Source organism: Neophocaena asiaeorientalis, unplaced genomic scaffold (genome assembly GCF_003031525.2).
Source record: "Neophocaena asiaeorientalis asiaeorientalis breed wild unplaced genomic scaffold, Neophocaena_asiaeorientalis_V1.1 scaffold357, whole genome shotgun sequence".
Lineage (NCBI taxonomy): Eukaryota > Metazoa > Chordata > Mammalia > Artiodactyla > Phocoenidae > Neophocaena > Neophocaena asiaeorientalis.
In genome coordinates this window covers 2947625-2966978 of record NW_020173270.1, presented here as the reverse complement: position 1 = coordinate 2966978, position 19354 = coordinate 2947625, and the positions used below count along the sequence as shown (strand labels likewise).

At 49.0% G+C, this 19354-nt stretch overlaps 2 protein-coding genes and 1 pseudogene across 4 annotated transcripts in view; 1 reads left to right on the top strand and 2 right to left on the bottom strand.

The window, feature by feature from the left end:
* Nucleotides 1-154: 154 nt before the first annotated feature.
* TNFSF14 (TNF superfamily member 14) lies at nt 155-9642 on the bottom strand. Of its 3 annotated transcripts, XR_003003377.1 has the most exons (6): nt 9298-9642; nt 8208-8417; nt 7779-7815; nt 7492-7533; nt 6129-6847; nt 155-1268 (listed from the first exon to the last, which is right to left on the bottom strand). XR_003003377.1 is itself a non-coding variant. In XM_024745911.1 (5 exons), exons 1-5 carry the CDS (start codon nt 9514-9516, stop codon nt 6420-6422), a joined length of 936 nt encoding a protein of 311 aa, XP_024601679.1. In that variant the 5' UTR covers nt 9517-9642; the 3' UTR covers nt 5515-6419. The 3 variants fall into 3 exon arrangements, 2 of the variants coding, with proteins under 2 accessions (XP_024601679.1, XP_024601681.1); XM_024745911.1 differs by lacking the exon at nt 155-1268 and having other exon boundaries at nt 5515-6847; XM_024745913.1 differs by lacking the exons at nt 155-1268; nt 8208-8417 and having other exon boundaries at nt 5515-6847.
* Nucleotides 9643-13869: 4227 nt separating this feature from the next.
* Nucleotides 13870-15349, top strand: LOC112400257 (C-terminal-binding protein 2-like; annotated as a pseudogene).
* Nucleotides 15350-19173: 3824 nt separating this feature from the next.
* The window catches only part of C3 (complement C3), a 34524-nt gene continuing 34343 nt past the window's right edge, over nt 19174-19354 (bottom strand). Inside the window, 1 exon segment of the mRNA XM_024745820.1 lies at nt 19174-19354. This exon segment is cut by the window's right edge and continues 27 nt beyond it. Coding sequence (XP_024601588.1) covers nt 19197-19354 — 158 coding nt within the window. The 3' untranslated portion in view covers nt 19174-19196.

Sequence of the window (19354 nt, the reverse complement as noted above, 5' to 3'; positions counted from 1 at the left end):
ATCCATTTATTCATTCTTTGTTTGTACATCCATCCGTCCATCCATCCAATCCACCCGCCCATCTATCCACCGCCCATCCACACATCTGTCCACCCATCCATCCATCCATCCATCCATCCATTCATCCATCCACCCACCCACCCATGCTTTCACTCATTTACCCATTCATTCATCCATCCCCTTACTCATCTATCCACCCATCGAAACACCCATCTATTTATCCATCTATTTGTCTCCCTGTCTGTCTGCCTGCCTATCTATCTGTATGGTTATAGAAAAGGGCTTGCACAGTCTATTAGTTACCTATTGATGCATAACAAGTCACCCCAAACTTAGTGGTGTAAAACAACAAGTGTTTAATTTGCTCATAATTCTGTGAGTTGGCCCGGCAGGGCTTGGTGAGGATGGTTAGTTTCAGCTGTATGGATTGGGGCAGCTTATCTGAGGCTGGTGGAACTATACGGATTGCCTCTCACATCATTTCATCCTCCAGGGCTCTCGTTCCAACCATCCTCTCTCACCGGATGGCTGTACTTCTTCACATGGCCACTCGGGGCTCCGAGAAGACAAACGTTGGAAGCTACTTGGCCTCCTGAGGACTAGAGTCTAGAATTCCTGGAATTTCCGTAACATTCTGTTGGTCAAGGTCAGTCACAGTCAGTTTATTCAACCGCGATCATCTGAGAACCTATTGTGTTCTGGTTACAAGATGGAAAAAACAAGACACATTCCCTGACCGCAAGGAGCTTGTCTTATGCTTCCTGCACTTTCTGTAGAGACTCCAAATGCACTCACACGTGACGCAGGTCTGAGGTCTCCATCCTTTGTGGGTGAGTCTCCTCCCTGCCCATAATAGGTAGACTTTTTCTAGACCCCCTTAATCAGAATGGACTACTTTTCCAAGCTTCAGGTTCTGGGCAGGGACCCCAGTTCCCTTTCCTTAGCGTCCTATAGATCTGAGCCACATCGCTGACCCTAAGGGTTACCACATCCCCATTTCTTTGTCCCTTAGAGTCTACTTTTGGGACCAATCCCCACCCCCACCCTGATCCATTGACCAACAGCCTCTCCCCCCTGCCCCATTGTCACTCTGGCTTTAATTTCTCTCTTCCCAAAGCATCTAGGGATGTTTCTTTCTTCAAGTTCATCTATATGTTGTAATATTTTATTATACTTTATTCAGCATGTCCATGAGTTGTAGTAGGAGCAGGGTCTGTCTGCGTCAGCTGAGCCCGCTCTCAAAAGATTGTGTTTCCGCAAAACAGGCTCTGCAAGGGAGATTTGCATGGTGGAGGTTAATTGCCGAGTGCTGTCAGGTTCAGCGCGTGTGAGGGTGTGAGGGCAGCAGGACCCGGCAGAGGGAAGTGCTGGGCTCTGACAGCAGGGGCTTCAGTGGGTCTCACGGGGAGCTCTGAAGCCAGGGTGGCTCTTCAGAATTATCCCTACGTATCCCCCCCCCCCAATTCTGGCCAAACCCTAAACCTCTCCATTACTTTATGCTTTTGGAGATCAATGCCAGGTGGAGATTCTTAGGTTATTCCTGCTTTCCACCATCTCTTTTGTGAAGAAATGGACATACAAAGCCAGCTTCTGCCCAAATGGGGAAAGGGATGGGAGAAATAAATAATGATAATGTCAACAACGACGGCCAATGTTTACTGAGCACCTAGTATGTGCCAGGAACTGCTCTATTAAGCACTTGGCATATCTTAACTATGCCTAGGTAGTGGGGTGGGGCAGGAGGGTGGTTAGGGTGATATATTAGTTCACTGGAGCTGCCATAACAAAGGACCACAGACTGAGTGACTTAAACAACAGAAATTTGTTTTCTCACAATTCTGGAGGCTGGAAATCCAAGATCAAAGGGTTACAGGGTTGGTTCCTTCTGAAGCCTCTCTCCTTGGTTTGTATAGATGGCCCTCTTCTCCCTGTGTCCTCACATGGTCTTCCCTCTGTGTGCATCTGTGCCCTAATCTCTTCTTATAAGGACGCCAGTCATACTGGATTAGGGCCCACTTGAATCACCTTAATTTTCTCTCTTAAGGCGCTATCTCCAAATATAGTCACATTCTGAGATGCTGGGTATTAGAGCTTCAACATATGAATTCTGGGGAAGACACAGTTCAACAGCCATGACAGGGCAGGGAGTTCCTGTGCTCTGGTTTTTGGAAAAAAACAACCTTGGAAACATGGAAGGTTCCCCCAGAGAAGTTCTAGGGGGACTGAAAACTAGAAGAGGCTTGAGTACTGCTCCCTGTTGCAGAGAGGCGGCAGGTCCCCAAAAAGGAAATGACTCAGTGGTGTCTCTGGGCAGCTGAAGCCACAGAGAGCCTCAAAGAGTTTCCTGTACCTAAACCTGGCTTAAAAGTCAGCTTCACGAACAAGCTTCAGGAGTGGCAGAGAAAGTACCACTTCTGATAGGTCACAAAGAGGAAAATAGAGGGTAGGCGGATCAGAAGAGATGGGGCACCAGCATGCATGTGTAGCTAGAGAATTAGACAGATCCCTCCCTCATCCTTAATGCCTTGGCATTCCCTAAGCTCCCTGGAATTTTGGCAGTCTTGGAACAGGAGCATGTGGGGAGGTATGGCTCCCAACTGACTAATATCAAGGTCTCAGCATGCCAGTGCAAAAGGACCTTTGCATAAATTAAGTTGCGTTATGAATAAAAGGAAGTTGAATTATTTTTCACTCCTTGTGAGCTGAGATTCATGTTTGCTACACACGTATCTTAGTTTGGGCTCCCACAGAGGCAGAGCCTGAGAAAAGGGCTTGGGGACAAATCTTTCCTCCAGAAGGACTGCGGCCCCCTGATACCTTGATTTGAGTCCCATGAGACTCATTTCTGACTTCTGACTTCCAGAGCTGTAAGATAACAAATTAGTATTGTATTAACACCAATAGGAAACTAATACGACTAGGGACTCTCATTTTTCTTGAAACTCATGGTCATCTAGGCTGTCGTATATTTTCCCACCTTTGCCGGAGAAATGACTTAACCCCTCTGTGCTTAGATTTCCCCATCCATAAAATGACCCGCCCCCACCATTGAGAATTCAATGAGTTACTGTGAACTAATGCACTTAGCACAGTGCCTGGGTACATTAGCAGGGAAGGGCATCGTGTCATCATAGGAAATTAAGAAACAATGTAATCACCATTATTTTGCCTTCTATTACCTCTGGATCCTGGCAAGAGATGGATAGAAGCAGGAGAGTTTCCTGCCCCTGGGCTGGGAAGGAGTCTGAGGATAGCAGACTTTGGGTCTTGAGAGAGTTGGTGGGGCGGGAGGGTGAAATCTGAAAAGACGCCAGAGGTGAAAGCGGAAATCAAGTAGATAGACTTCTAAGAAGTTGTGAAGTAGGTCACTGGCTTGGGCTGGGGCCTTGCTGCTCCCGCACTTTATCTGAAATCAAGGCCCCTCCCGGGAATGATCTTCGGAGGCTAAACTTAGAGGTTCCATCCCCAGGCAGACGCTGGTGGCTGCTGGTGGCTTTGATAAGTTCCCCACGCCTTGGTCTCCTCATTAAAGCCACAGAAACAGAAAGACCATGATGAGAGTAAAGGAAACTCCAGCGTGGGTGGGATCTGGGCGTCTGGGGCTGTCTCATCTCCCACCAGCCCAACACAGGCAGAGAGGCACGAAGCTGTGTGCCTTTGGTGCAGGCAGAGTGGGGGACGCATCCCTGCCTCAGTCTCTGCATCTGGAACATGGGGGCGACAACAGCTCCTGCCCAGGGATCTAGGTAAAGGTGTGACTTGCACGAGATACCTGGCGTAGGGGACATGCCTGACAAATGCTCTCCTTAACATTTGTAAATCACTTACGGCACTCCCACACGTGTGGATCTCTTACTGTGTACCAGGCGCCATACCAAATGGCTTTTTCCTCATCAGATTTAATCTTTACAATAAACCTAGGAGGTAAGGACTCTTGTTACCTAAGAGGTACTGAGAAGTGATGGGATTTGCTCCAGGTCACACTGCCAGGAAGTGGTAGAGTAGACTTGGAACCCAGGACCGTCTGATCACAAAGCCCCCTTCACCCCTATATCAGGCAACAATGTCAACAACAATGTCAACAATAACAAGAATGATTCATTCACCTCTGAGGTCTGAGTCTTCATCCTAGACTCCAGGGAAGCCTTACTTCCTGGGTCCATGCTCACTTGCATAAACCATTTGATTTGTACGCATATCATTACCTGCCCCGCCCCACACTCTTTCATGCCCCCAGTTACTCCAAGCTTCCGACTGGCTGGGTAGACTGCCAATCTGTGCTGGATGTCTGCAGTTAGGGTACTTGGAAGTGTGTAGCCTCTACTTTCTCAGGAATTGTAGATTTGAGGCTAAGGCAGACCTGGGCGTCAGGTCTCTGGTTTCCCTGCTAAGCTTCCTGCATGGAGTTGAGCCAGCTGGGTTCATATTCTCAGCTGTAAAAGTGACCTTTGTGGGTCATTCCATCTATCCCTATGCCTTCATGAGCCATCCTTCCCCTAAGAACCAGACAGATCCAGGTGCAAAGTTCACCATTTATTTCCAAGACCAGTGGTCAAGGGGACCAGGGCTACAGACTAAGTCTGGTCCTCGCCTCAGGATGTGTATGTCTTGGCTAGGAGGAACTTGAGGCTGTGTGTGTATTTGTGTGCCACTGTGATGCTCTGTGTGTGATGGGTGCGACTGTGAGACAGCATGTGGAAGTCTGATGTGAGAAGCGTTGTATCCTGTGTGTCACACGTGGTGTGACTGTATGGCCTGTGTGGGTGACTGAGGCTCTGATGATGACTTGTGTGTGACTGTGTCCTATGTGGTTGTAATGCAGTGTCTGTGATTGAGGGCTTGTGATGCTATGACGTGTGTGAGGTTGTATGAGAATCTGATGCTTTGTGTGTATGTGTCTGTGGTTGTGAAGGAGTGACTGAACTTGTGGGGCTGTGATTCTCTGTGATGCTGTAGCTGTGATGGTAGCTTCTTTCTTTTCTCCCTTTCTTTCTTCCTTTCTTTCTTCCTTCCTTTCTTTCTTTCTTTCTTCCTTCCTTCCTTCCTTTCTTTCTTTCCTTCCTTCCTTCCTTTTTCTTTCTTTCTTCCTTCCTTTCCTTTCTTTCTTTCTTTCTTTCTTTTCTCCCTTTTTCTTCCTTCCTTCCTTCCTTCCTTCCTTCCTTTCTTTCTTTCTTTCCTTCCTTTTTTTTCTTTCTTTTTTCCTTCCTTCCTTCCTTTCTTTCTTTCCTTCCTTCCTTTTTTTTCTTTCTTTCTTCCTTCCTTCCTTCCTTTCTTTCTTTCCTTCCTTCCTTTTTTCTTTCTTTCTTCCTTCCTTCCTTCTTTTCTTTCTTTCTTTCTTTCTTTCTTTCTTCCTTCCTTTCCTTTCTTTCTTTCTTTCTTCCTTCCTCCTTTTCTTTCTTTCTTTCCTCCCTTTTTCTTCCTTCCTTCCTTCCTTCCTTCCTTTCTTTCTTTCTTGCTTTCTTTTTTCTTTCTTTCTTTCTTTCCTTCCTCCCTCCCTCCCTCCCTCTCTACCTACCTCTCTTCCTCCCTCCTTCCGTCCCTTCCTTCTCTCACTCTCTCTTTCTTTGTGTTTTTTTCTGCAAATATTTTCCAAGTGGCTCTGTGCCAGGCTCTGGCTTGGGTGCTGAAACAGTTTTGCTGTCCTGATGGAATGTGAGCTCTTAGCAGTTCTGGGATACAGCCAACTGGTTGATGATTTATATGGGAGACAGAGACCAGCCACAGTGGGAATATTTACACCATGGAAATCGACAGATACTACAAAGCCTCTCCCCTCCCAGAAAACCTGGTTGTCAAACATCTACCAGCACATCTCTATGCCTGCATCTCTGAGTGTAACTTCATGGCCAGGCTGTGGTGTGGCCACAAGCCCGTAGCTGGGACTTGGGTAGGTGACTAAGACCATGGGCAGGGCTGGGCTGGGCTTGGCTCTCCACTGGTGGGTGAGTCCTGATGATAAATCTGCCCTCCCCCACTCTGCCCACACTTGTGAGAATGGAGAGGGTGATAAGACATTTCCTGTTCTCAGCCAACTCCCTGGACCCCCAAGTCCCACTTAGTTCTGAATCAGAAGTATAAATACCCACCCCTCACCCCTTTTTCCTGAATATCAGGTAGATCAGTTTTACCCCTGCTTGGGGGCTAACAGACCCCCAAGGCTCCAGGTCCGTGTCTTCAGTGTTGTCCATGGCAGGGTCTGCAGTCTCCTTTGGTTCTTCAGAGGTGCCTGCTGGGTCTTTCACCTTGTGGGATAACTGGGTTCTTGGTCCCGGTGGTCCCCACTTAGCTCTCCACCTGTCGAGTTTGGGGTTCTTCTGGGCACACTCCAAAATCTCTGCTTGCTGGTTTTCCTGTCTCCCGAGGCACCCTCTGAGGTCTCTGTCTGTCGGACTCCGTTCAGTCTACCCTGGCTCCTTCCTTCACACCATGAACGCCCCGAAGTAGGACCGCGTACCATCGCGGACTCGGACCAGGCTCTCATCAGGCACGCGCACCACCACCTCCTCCCCGGCATCCAGGTGGACCACTCCGCCCAGGAAGCTGCTGTCCCACCAGACCTGGCGGCTGCTTGCTCGCCCACAGGGTGACCGCCGGCTGACCAGCAGCTCCAGCTCCTCGGGGTAGCGGGCCGTGCGCTTGTAGAGGCCGTGGGTGATGGGCAGGCCGCCAGTCAGCCTCTGGGGGCAGCCCACACCGCCCAGCTGCACCTTGGAGTAGATGTAATAGTAGCCGGCCTGGGCGATGACCAGGGCACCGTCCCGGTAGGTGAGGCCCCTCAAGAAGGCCAGGCCCAGTTTCGTCTCCCACAGCAGCGGGCCCCCACTGCCTGTCAGGCTGGAGTTGGCCCCTGCGGAGGGAGACAGAGGGGGAGTTGGTAGGCACAGGTCCCACGCTTGCTGTGTGACCCCAGGCCAGTCGCCACCCCTCTCTGAGTGCCACCCCCTCTGTGCTAGGCTGTTCCAGAGCTTTAGATATATGAACTCACTTTATCCTCACTTTACAGGTGGGGAAACGGAGGCCCAGGAGGTGGCAAAATAACGTGCTTATCATACATCTTAACTCGTTTCATCCCCTTCTTGCAGGTGGGGAAACTGAGGCACAGAGCAATTGATTTGCCCAAGTTGTCAGAAGTTGTAAGTGGCAGAACACATCCTGGCCCAGTAGGCTTATAACCTCTGAGTTCTTCAGTCTCCCTCTCTGTAAAATGGAGCTCTGAATAGTGTCAGCTAAGGATTTAATGAATTAATAGGATTTAATGAATTAATAGGTGGAAAGAACGTCACGGTGCATGCCACAGAGTAAGCACTGGTACAAGGGTTTATTCAATAAATAAAATTAGGAAATTCACAGACCTAGGCAGTGCCTGTGCTCTGGGCAGCTCTGTGAATAATTAATGAATGAAGGAATACGATGCCATGTTGGGGTGTCTGTCTGGTCTCCCCAGGACACGCTGAACCCCTAGCCCCTGCCAGGACTTGGGGGCCCCCTCACCTGTGAGGTGTGCTGTCGGGTTGGCCCGCTGGGGCCTCCGATCTGGGGAGAGAGGGTTAGAAGTCAGAGGGGTAAGGGCCAGCCTCCAGAGGGCTCATTCAGTCCGCCTCCTGGTGTCAACCCCACCCTTTCCGGAATGACCCAAACTTCTGCTTCTCCAGCTTGGGGGACGGGCATCTGTGGGGCTTAGGCCACTTGTGCAAATCACATTGGGCAATGGGCTGAAGGGGTGGGGGCAGCGTGGGAACCATTCCATCCCCTCTCCTGGGACCAGGACCCTGACTCACCTTGCACCAGCTGATCCCAGGATCCTGCACCTCTGTCCTAAAAGTGCAGAGCAGCCCATGGTGAGGATCTGCAGGGCCCACGCCCTGGCATCACTCAGACTCGTGGCTGAGAGACACATGCAGACCACGGGCACAGACATCACCCTCAGACATATCCAAGGCCATGTGCACACCCCACCTCACACCCTGCCACCCAGCAGGCTCTTAACCATCCAGTTCCTCAGTTTTCCCCTCTGTAAATGGACACATAAAAAGTTCCTGCTTCAGATTCAGCGAATTTTCATGTGAAAATCATATTATAGTGCCTGGCAGAGAGCAGGTACTATAAGGGTTTATTAAAAAAGTGCTGTCAAAGACACATGGCCACCTGGATGGCTGGACACTTGGACATAAATGCTAACATGTGGATATGGACACATGGGCACAGACCTGGACACTTGTGTGACACACTGACAAGTCACACGTGGATGCAGGTACGTGGGTTGCGTGGTTTATGGAGCCACGTGGGTCTGGGCACACGGAGACGCAGAAACAAAGACACATGATGTCACCACATGGGCTGTAGACAGGTGAGCACATGGCCGTGTGGGTACATGGGTGCAGGACAGCAGCACAGCTCCCGCCATGAGGAGAAAGGACCTGGAAGCAAAAAGGCTGAGACCACATGGGCGTGGCTTGGGACACACAGACCCACAGGTGTGGCAGACAGACCGACGGAGACATCCAAGGCCAATGGGAAATGGATGCAGAGAGAGATTCTCACAGACTCGGACGCAGTGGATTAGTGACAGTCCCAAAAATGGTGATCAGGTTACAGCTGATGATAACTAGCCATGTCAGGGACTTCCCCTGCGGTCCAGTGGTTAAGACTCTGCACTTCCAGTGCAGGGTGTGTGGGTTCCATCCCTGGTCTTGGAACTAAGATCCCGCGTGCTGCGCGGCATGGCCAAAAAATTAAAAATAAAAATAAAAGTGGCTAAATGGAAGAGTCAGATAAATATTAAAAAAATAATAATAACTAGCCATGTCAGAATGTCGATTTCAGGGGTTACAGACAACACAACTGTGTTATAAACGTTAAACTTCTTAAAGGCTTAGATTTTGTTCGTTCCCACCACTAGAAGAAATGATAATTATGTGATACCAGAGAGGCATTAGCTAACACTACAATAGCAACCCTACTGCAATATTTATGTAACAAATGAATATGTTGTACACTTAAACTTACACAGTGTCCTATGTCAATTATATCTCATTTAAAAAAAAATGTCAGTTCCCATTGGTTGAATGCTTGCTGTGGGCCAGCTGGGCACCACACACACAATGTCATATTTTATTCCCTGGGAAGATGCTTATTATCACGCCCATTTTACAGATGAGGAAACTGAGGTTCCGAGAGGTGAATTAACTTGCCTTGGGATGCTCTTAGTCTGTCCTCCATTCTGCACATACACACACACACAGATGCCCAGTGACACTGGCTTCGAGCCCCCCCCACCCCCATCCCAGCACCACTTACCTGCAGGGGGGCGGCCATCACCTCCAGGCGCCAGTGTAGCTGCAGCAGGAACCAGCCCTGGACAGCCACTCCGGTCGTCAACAACAGCAGCAGGAGGCCCAGGCCCAGCCGGGCTGCACTGCAGGGCTGTCTCCTGCGTCTGTGCCCCAGCCTTGTGAAAGGGATGTCCGTCTGTCCATCCACCATGAACACCGAGGGCCTCACCACTGTCTCCTCCATGCCTGAGCGGACGAGGCCCCAAGACGCCCGGGGCTGGGCTGGCACGGCTGGGTCCTGCGGGCTGGGAGGAAACCACGATTGCCCAACACTCCTGGGCTTTTCACGCTGCCGACAGGCGCCTGTGGGTCCCGGGGCTGCCCCTCCCCCTTCCCCACTCATCCTCCTCTTCTTCCTGTCCCCCCACCCCTGGCCCGGCCCCATCTCTCTCTCACTCAGAGTCTCTCCAGAAGCATCTGAAGATGTGACTCAGGTGGGGATGGGAGAGGGAAAGCCCCAGTTTTCCCTTCTGGCCATGTCATTCACATGGTTGCCAAATACTTACTGAGCACCTCCTGTGTGCCAGGCACTGTTCTAGGTTTGGGGGCACAGCCATGAACAAGAAAGACAAAAGTCCTTGGTCTTATGGAGCTCCTATTCTAGCAGGCTGAGAAAAACTAATAAGAAAGCCCAGTAAGAAAACACTATTTAGTGTTTGAGATGGTGATAAGAGCAGTGGAAAATACGAGTGGTTTGTGTGTGTGCATATGTGTGGGTATGTATATGCGTGTGTGTGAGTGTGTGTCTGCATGTGTGTGCCGTGTATGCACGCATGCACGCGTGTTCATGTATGTGTGTGCAGGTGCGTGCTTGCATGTCGGCATGCGCAAGTGTGTGCGTGCATGCAGGTTTTAATTGAAATTCACAGTCAGAGGGTAGAACCACTGTCTACTCAGCTAACTAAACTCAAGGCCTGGGAGTCGTCCTGGACCCCTCCTTCCATCCTGTCACGACATCCCACCCTCAGCAGGCCCTGTTGATTCAACCTCTAAACCAGATCTCAAATGCGCCCACCTGTTTCCATTTCCACTGCTACCACCCTAAATGCTATGAACTGGATGTTTACGTGCCCTCCAAATTGATGTTGGTACCCTAACCCCCAATCGGATGGTATTTGGAGGTGGAGCCTTTGGAAGGTGCTAGGGCATGAGGGTGGAGCCCTCCTGAATGGGATTAGTGTCCTTATAAGATGAGATATAAGATACATGCTCTCTTTCCCTCTCTGCCATGTGAGGATACAGAGAGGAGGAGGTCAGATACAAGCCACGAAGAGGGTCAGGAGAAGGGCTCTCACTGGAACTCAACCACTTAGGCACCCTGATCTCAGACTTCCATCCTCTAGAACTGTGAGAAGTAAATATCTGTTGTTTAAGCCACTCAGTCTAGGGTATCTTCTCATAGCAGCCCAGATGCACTAAGACACTCAATTCTTTTGGGTGTATACCTAGGATTGGAACTGCAGGCATCGTGTCTTGCTTGGACTCTTGCAGTAGCTTCCCAAATGGATGTACTATGCTACCTCTTGCCACCTTATAATTCATTCTCTACCCTGGAGCTGGCGTGACCTCGCTTATTTACTTATTTATTTATTTGAGGTAAATTCACACCACATAAAACAAACCATTTTAAAGCGAGTAACTCAGTGTCATTTAGTACATTTACAATGTTGTACAACAGTACCTACTTCCAAAGCATTTCCAAAGTAAACCTTATAACCATGAAGCAGTCACTCCCCAACTCTCCCACCCACAGACCCTGGCAACCGCTCGTCTGCTGTCCTGCTCTATGGATTTACCTGTGTTGAACATTTCAAAACAATGGAAATATACACTACGTGGTCTTTTGTGTCTGGCTTCTTTCACGGAGGATGATGTTTTCAAGGTTCATCCACATTGTAGCGAGTGTCAGTGCTTCACTCCTCTTTAAGGCTGAGTAATATTCCAGTGTATGATGAACCACATTTTGCTGATCCATTCCCCCGTTAATGGACATTTAAGTCATTTCCACCTTTTGGTTATTTTGAAAAGTGCTGCTACAAGCATGTGTGTGCATGTATTTGTCTGGGTTCCAGCTCTCTATTCTTTTGGGTGTGTACCTAGGATTGGAACTGCTGGCATCAGCTTTTAAACACGTAAGTCAGGTCTCACCTCTTCCATGTTTAAAATCTTCCAATGACCTTCCGTTGAGCTTGTGGGGGTTAGCAAATTATGGCTCATGGGCTGAATCAGGCCAGGCTCATGTCTCTGTACAGCCACGGGAGCTGCTCTTGGGGGCTGACACTTTAGTGAGTGGTGGGGTCTCAGATGGGGCAACCTCTTCTGGCCCCTCTTCCCCATTTTGCTTCCAGTGTCGGCCTCCTTGGCCGGCAGCCGATGCTCACCCCTGTCCACCCTTTGTAGCTGGTCACACCGGCTGCCACCTACATGTTGGCATGTCCTCTGTCATCAACTATTGGGTGTTGAGTGGATGAATCTCATTCCGGGAGTTGGTGACTCAGCGTGTTGTCTCAACTCTGGCCAGCTAATCCACATGAGACAGCTGGAATTTGGGAGAGAGAGGTTGCCTGGGATCTGGTTGTCACTGGAGCAGAGAGAAACTGGCCTCAGTGGTCATCCCACACCCTCTCTACCCACCTGGATCTCCAAGTCTTGGGCCCATCATTCTTCATCCAGAGAATGTTTCCAGTAGCAGAGCACAAATCACATCCTCCACCCTGGGTGGTCCATCCCAAGCTAATGGGGCATATGGCAGGCTGGAATCTTCCTCTCATTTTATAAGTACCTTTATAATATCCTCTATTTTATCTCTCGGTCCTGAAAGGCTAAAATATTTACTATACGGCCCTTTATAGAAGAAGGGCTGTTTGCTGAGGTAAGAATAGACATTAAGAGGAATTCCCTGGTAGCCCAGTGGTTAGGACTCTGTGCTTTCACTGCCAAGGGCACGGGCTCAATCCCTGGTCAGGGAACTAAGATTCTGCAAGCTAAGTGGTGGGGCAAAAGAAAAATTGTAAGCCAACTATACTTCAATAAAATAATTTAAAAAAAGAGAATAGATACTGAGTGGTCTTCATTATCTTGAAGCCCTTGCACCCGGGCCTCTGGGGCTTTTTGCACTTGCTGTTCCCTCTGCATGGAGCAGTCTTTTCCAGATCCCCCATGACTGGCTCCTCCTTGTCATCTATGTCCTGACTCAAGAACCCCCTCCTCACAGAAGCCTTCCCTGACCACCCATATTAGGCAGGGTTAGTCAGATAAATAGAACCAATAATGTACCTCTATATCTAATATCTATCATCTATCTATCAATCGAGAGAGAGATTGATTGATTGATCGTAAGGAATTGGTTCATGTGATTTTGTAGCTTGGTAAATCCGAAATCCGTAGGACAAGCCAGCAGACTGGAGATTCAGTTAAGGGTTGATGTTGTGGTCTTGAGTCTGACGGCAAGAATCTCAGGTAGAATCTGCACACTGCCAGCTGGAATTCTTTCCTCCTCAGGAAACCCACTTTTTCTCCTCAGCTCTTCAACTGATTGGAAGAGGCCCACCCACATTATCAAGGGTAATCTGCTTTAAGTTAATTTAATTAATTTATTTATTTGGCCACACCACACTGCATGTGGGATCTTAGTTCCCCAGCCAGGCATCAAACCCATGCCCCTGCAATGGAAGCGCAGGGTTTCCACTGCTGGGCTGCCGGCGAAGTCCCATGGGTAATCTGCTTTTAAAGTCAACTGGCCATAGGTGTGAATCACATCTTTAAAAATACCTACAGGGGAGAGTTAGCTGCTGGAAGTCCCGTCCAACCCCAGAGCCCCTCCTGCCCATAAATAAGGAAAACTGGCGTCTCCTGCCCCCTGAGAAGAAACTCCAGGAGAAGCAGAATCTTCCTGCTTTGGGTTTCATCACCTGAAATGGTTTTAAATCAATAAAGTTGGACTCTCTTAAAAGGACGGGGGCTTCCCTGGTGGTGCAGTGGTTAAGAATCCTTCTGCCAATGCAGAGGACACGGTTTTGAGCCCTGGTCTGGGAAGATCCAACATGCCACAGAGCAACTAAGCCTGTGTACCACAATTACTGAGCCCGCGTGCCTAGAGCCGGTGCTCCACAAGAGAAGCCACCGCAATGAGAAGCCCGCGCACCACAATGAAGAGTAGCCCCCGCTCGCTGCAGCTAGAGAAAGCCTGCGCGAAGCAACGGAGACCCAACGCAGCCAAAAATAAATAAATAAAATAAATTAATTTTAAAAAAAGAAAGAAAAGACGGACAGCCCATGATGTGAACTATAGAGTTTGTGGACAAATTTATATTGGGTGCTTAGTGGCATAATGCCCGCAGACTCCTGAGAGGGTCCCAAAGTTCTTAGAGCCCCACTTGGGCTTTTGAATGAGAGAGGTGCAAAGTTCGATAAATAATGGCCCTTGTACGGCCCAGTGGTTAGGACTCCACACTTCCACTGCAGGAGGCACAGGTTCGCTCCCTGGTCGGGAACTAAGATCCGGAACGGTGCGTGCCCCGCGACCAAAAAAAAAAGAATGGCCCTTGTGGATAAGCACAAAGTCAAGCGACAGCGATTGGACAGAATCTGTGAAGGTATCCTCCCCTAGATCATGAATGTGCCCCTTGCACGCCCCCCCCCCCACCGTGGTGCTGCTCCATGGCCGAGACTGCACAGTGGAGATGCCCATCCTGAAGGACCTGGCCACCGTGGCCTTCTGTGACACACAGTCCACTCAGGAGATCCACGAGAAGGTTTTAAACGAGGCTGTCTGTGCCACGATGTACCACATCATCACCCTCACCGGGGAGGACCTGAAGGAGTTCGAGGCCCCGAGGGTGATGGTGCGGATAGGCAGCAGCTTCAACCACGCGGACGGCAAGGCTGCGGGCGAGCTCGGGATCGCCTCGTGCTAACATCCCACGGCGGCCGTGGAAGAGACAGACGACTCCACCATCTGCCACATCCTCAATCTGTCCCGGGGGAACCCATGGCTGTACCAGGCACTGCGGAAAGCCCGTGGGTACAGAGCGTCGAGCTGATCCGGGAGGTTGCCTCAGGGGCAGCCTGCACCCGTGGGGAGATGCTGGGCCTCATGTGCTTCTGTCGCACGGGGCAGATGGTTTGGATTCAGCATCATATTTTATTTTTTTCCAGTTGTTCCAGCACTATTTATTGAAATGATATTCCTTTCCCCATTGAATAGCTCTAGTGTCTTTTTTTTTTAAACATTTTTATCGGGGTATAATTTCTTTACAATGGTGTGTTAGTTTCTGCTTTATAACAAAGTGAATCAGTTATACATATACATATGTTCCCATATCTCTTCCCTCTTGCGTCTCCCTCTCTCCCTCAGCATCATATTTTATGACCCCTACTTGCAGGATGGGATCGAGCCGTCCCTGAGTGTGCAGAGGATCTACATCCTACAGGACTTACTGTATCAGAGAGACTGCATCTCCTTGCACTGTAGTCTCAACGGATATAACCGCCACCTCATCACTGATTTCACTATAAACCAGATGAGACAAGGGACATTCCTAGTGAATGCCACCCGCGGAGGACTGGTGGATGAGAAAGTCTTAGCTTAAGTCCTCAAGGAAAGCACCAATCGGAGTCTTTCGGCTTTGCTCAGGGTCCCTTGAAAGATGCACCACATCTCATTTGTACACCTCACACGGCCTGGTATAGTGAGCAGAGACCAGCTAGGCAATCACATGTGGCATGCCAGAAAGCTTAAGAAACTGTGAACTAGGAATTCTTGGTCATAACAGCACCCTGGTCCGTAATAGATCAGCGAGCAATTCATCCAGAGTTCGATGGTGCCACCTACAGACGCCCGCCAGGCATCATAGGCGTGGCTCTGGGAGGACTTCCTGCAGCCTTGGAAGGGATCATGCCCCGGGGCATCCTGGGGACCCACAACCTCCCCACGGTGGCACACCCTTCCCAAGCTCCCTCTCCCAACCAGCCCACGAAAACATGGGGACAGCCCAGAACACCCCAACAAGCAATAGCAGAGAGTGAGGAAAGGTAATCATTTGGATACAACTGGCACCAAGAGACAGTGAAAAACAGATGAACCAAGAGAAAAGGAACTTGACAGTCTTTTAAACTGATTCTGGACATTTGCATCATGGATGGTGTTAAAACCACAAAACAGCTAGCGACAGGGGCAAACTGAAGATGTCACCTGTTTACAGAAGCACGGAAAAAGACTGGACGTGATTTAGTAACGACCAACTTCTGTTATCGTGAGTTAAGTTTTTCATCTGTGCATCCAATCACAAAGAGTAAATAGATCTTGGGACTTCCCTGGTGGTCCAGTGTTTAAGATTCCACACTCCCAATGCAGGGGGCCCAGGTTCGATCCCTGGGCAGGGAACTCGATCCCACATGCCGAAACTAAGACCTGGCACAGCCAAATAAATTTTTTAAAATACTTGAAAAATTACATTGCCAATTTCTTTAAAAAAAAAAAAAGAATAAATAGATCTTTTTCCTTTATCCGTCTCTTGGGCACAGCAGGTCCTGAACCCCTTGCTCTAGAATGTTGCATCAAGAGTCCCAAACATCTTATCATTGTAAATCAACTATACTTCAATTGAAAACAAACAAAAAATAAAAAAAAATTAAAAATCCAAAAACCGGGCTTCCGTGGTGGCTCAGTGGTTAAGAATCTTGCTACCAATGCAGGGGACACGGGTTCCCCTGTCCCCCGCATCCCCCCCCCGGGAAGATCCCACATGCCGCGGAGCAACTAAGCCCGTGCGCCACAACTACTGAGCCTGCTCTCTAGAGCCCGCGAACCACAACTACTGAGGTCCCTTCGCCTAGAGCCCGTGTTCCTCAACAAAGAGAAGCCGCCGCATTGAGCAGTCCACGCACCGCAACAAAGAGTAGCCCCCTCTCGCGGCAACTAGAGAAAGTCTACGCTCAGCAACAAAGACCCAACGTAGCCAAAAAAAAAAAAAGTTTAAAAATAAAAACAAAACCAAAACCCAAAACCCAACAACAAAAAAGAGTTCCAAACATCAAAATAAAAAATAGTAAGAGGAAATCACCATCCTGACTCTAGTTCCTTCAGTCCACGGGGGCTGGCTACCTTTTTTGCTAATAGGAAGGTTAAATTACTACAAAATGGGGAGAAAACTGTTTGTGTTAGACAACCACGAGCATAGGATCAAAGACAGTACAGGCTTCTGTACAGAGAAGCCTCACCCATCTGAACTGCATACAGAGCGGGCAAGTTGGTTGTGAGTTCAGTAATGCCTTCTGATGATTCAAAAAAAAAAAAAAGTATTAAGTTTCACAAGCTGTTTATAATCAAAAATATGTTCTCAGTTTCATATCCTCAGCTATTTTATTGAGTGGCAAGTCTTGAACTGAAAGTGTTCAAGAAGAATAATGTTGTATTATGTCTCAGGAAACATTTTATGGTAACTTGTCAGATTGTCTATGAACAAACGCACTTTTTTAGACATTGATAAAGTCTTCTTTTCTTCATGAGATATTTTATATAAGAATACTTCAGGTGTGTTATTAGATGTGACTGATTTTAACAAATTCTATTAGATTTATATCAGCTAGTTACATGTTGTATTCATAGCCTTTTGTGAATCACCGCCTTTCTGGTTAAAATATGGCCTATTTTGAGCCTTTGGATAGGGACATTCCGGTTTTCCTTTTCAAGTTTTTTAAAAAATAAATTTATTTATTTAACTTATTTTTGTATGTGCTGGATCTTCCTTGCTGCGCGTGGGCTTTCTCTAAGTTGTGGCGAGCGGGGTCTACTCTGTTGCAGTGCGCGGGCTTCTCATTGCGGTGGCTTCTCTTGTTGCGGAACACGGGCTCTAGGCGTGTGGGCTTCAGTGGTTGTGGCTCGCGGGCTCTAGAGCGCAGTCTCAGTAGTTGTGGCGCACGGGCTTAGTTGCTCCGCACGGCATGTGGGATCTTCCTGGACTGGGGCTCGAAACCATGTCCCCTGCTGTGGCAGGTGGATTCTTAACCACTGCGCCACCAGGGAAGTCCTGACATTCCTGTTTTGTGACCAAAAAACCTTCAAAACTGTCCCAAACAGAAAAATAATGGCTATCAGAAATATGTTTTATTTTAGTGTGTTACCATTACTGTATTTGTTTATTGTAAAGGTGGACATTTAGTGTTCAGTGCAGTTTTCAATAAAAAGTAAATATATTTCAAAAAAAAAAAAAAAACCTTCTGAGAATACCATTTAGCCTGGTATTTGACCAAACAACTGGTCACCATAGCCTAACAAAATTGACACATAAACTGAACCATCCTTCAATCTAAGTGACTTTGCTGGTTGGCCCCGTTGCAGGCAGGCTTCCCAGGTCGCCCTGATCTCCTTCCCTTTTTGGATACCCTCACTGTCTGAAATCAACTCCATGCTGTCTTTAGAATGTAAGGTCCTATCTGTGCTGTTCACAGCCCAGAAACATAGATGCTAAAAAAAAAGTAAAAAACAAAACAAAAACATCCCACACATTAAAGAAACAGAGCAAGAAAAGAAACAAAAAATTGCACATAAAGGAGGGCAGGGGGGCCTGGCAGATGTCAGCTGTGACACCTAGTGTGTAATGAGGATCTCTGTGTCTCCCCTTGATGGGGGTGTCCGGCAACTGGAGGCTGGAGGGAGTGGGGGTAGGCTGTGAGTCAATTTCCCCAACATTCCTGAAGTTGGGAGGTGGGGTTTCCAGGACCCAGGGTCTTAGGGGAAGGGGGCTATGCAGGCATGACTTCCAGGTTCAGGGGGGTTTTCCTGGGATGACCTTACCGAGTCGGAGCCTGGATTCCACCCTCAACGGTCCTCAAGGGACCACAGGTGGAGCGAGAAGAGGCACCTGGGGCCCCTTGGCAGCCAGTGGCCTCACTCAACTGTGGCTGCTGCCCCACCATGTGTTTCTGGTGAGGCTGTGACCACAACAGCCTCTGCACTCCTTCTTCAGCCGCTGAGATACGAGTCACATCTCTGGCTTGGTCCCTCAGGGCTCCAGCTGGAAACATCACCCTGCCTGACCTTTACCGCCCCCTCCAGGCCCAGCCGCCTCACACAATCTTACCAGTCTCTTCAGGCCCATCTACAAAGTGTTGACCTGGAGGGTGGGGTGATTCTAGACGATGCAAATGGGACGCGTGAGACAGGAAATGGAGTGAAAGTGAGCTGCGGATGAGAGCAAATGGGATGAAGATGAGAACAGGTGAGGATGGCAGGTAAGGACGCAGGTGAGCATGAAGGTGAGAAGGCAGAGGAGGACTGGAGAGTTCTGATGCTGGTGAAGACATAGGGAAAGACGCAGGGGAAGGTGCAAGTGAGAAGGCGGTATAGGTAAGCATGTTTGTAAAGACGCAGGTAAGTTTACAGGTAAAGATGGAGGTGGGGGAAGCAGGTGAAGACGCAGAAAATATAGGCAAGTGTGCAGGTTGAGCGTGCAGGTGAGAGAGCAGGTAAAGAGTCAGATGAGATCCTGGTAAGAGTTCAGGTGAGAATGCCATAAAGAGGCAGGTAAGGAAGGTGGTGAGAACTCAGGTGAAGGGGCAGTGAGCTGCTGGTGAGGACGCAAATGAAAATCCAGGTACGGATGGAGCTGAGGTGCAGCTGAGATTCAGGGGAGGATGCAGGTGCACTTCCGGCTGGGTGCAGGTGAGGCAGGCACGTGCGACGTAGGTGAGGAACCCTGCGAACTTGCAGGTGAACTACAGGAAGTTCCTGTAGGGTGGAGCTGAGCTGCAAGTGGGGCAGTGGGGGATCACAGCTGCCTCTCCCCCTCTCAAAGAGCTCCAGACTCTGGGAGACTTGTGAAATAGAACTGGAGCTTTATTGGGTGGACAATCGTGGTGGGATCAGTTGGGGCAGCCAAAGACCACCATGTTTTCGGTGAAGTTGGCCAGGTCCTGGCACAGTTTCTGGTTCTCCTCGTCTTGGCATTCATCCGCTTCAGGCCACAGCTCCACCCAGGTGTCCTTCCCGATGATGTAGCTGATGCTGGGAAAAGAGACAG

Excerpts from the sequence above, each read along its gene's own strand:
- TNFSF14 (XM_024745911.1), bottom strand. The coding sequence starts at position 9,516 with ATGGAGGAGACAGTGGTGAGGCCCTCGGTGTTCATGGTGGATGGACAG. Across the intron at positions 8,418-9,297 it reads TGATGGCCGCCCCCCTGCAG|GTCCTTTCTCCTCATGGCGG; the intron begins GTAAGTGGTGCT and ends TTTTGCTTCCAG. Across the intron at positions 7,534-7,778 it reads CTGGGATCAGCTGGTGCAAG|ATCGGAGGCCCCAGCGGGCC; the intron begins GTGAGTCAGGGT and ends CTCTCTCCCCAG.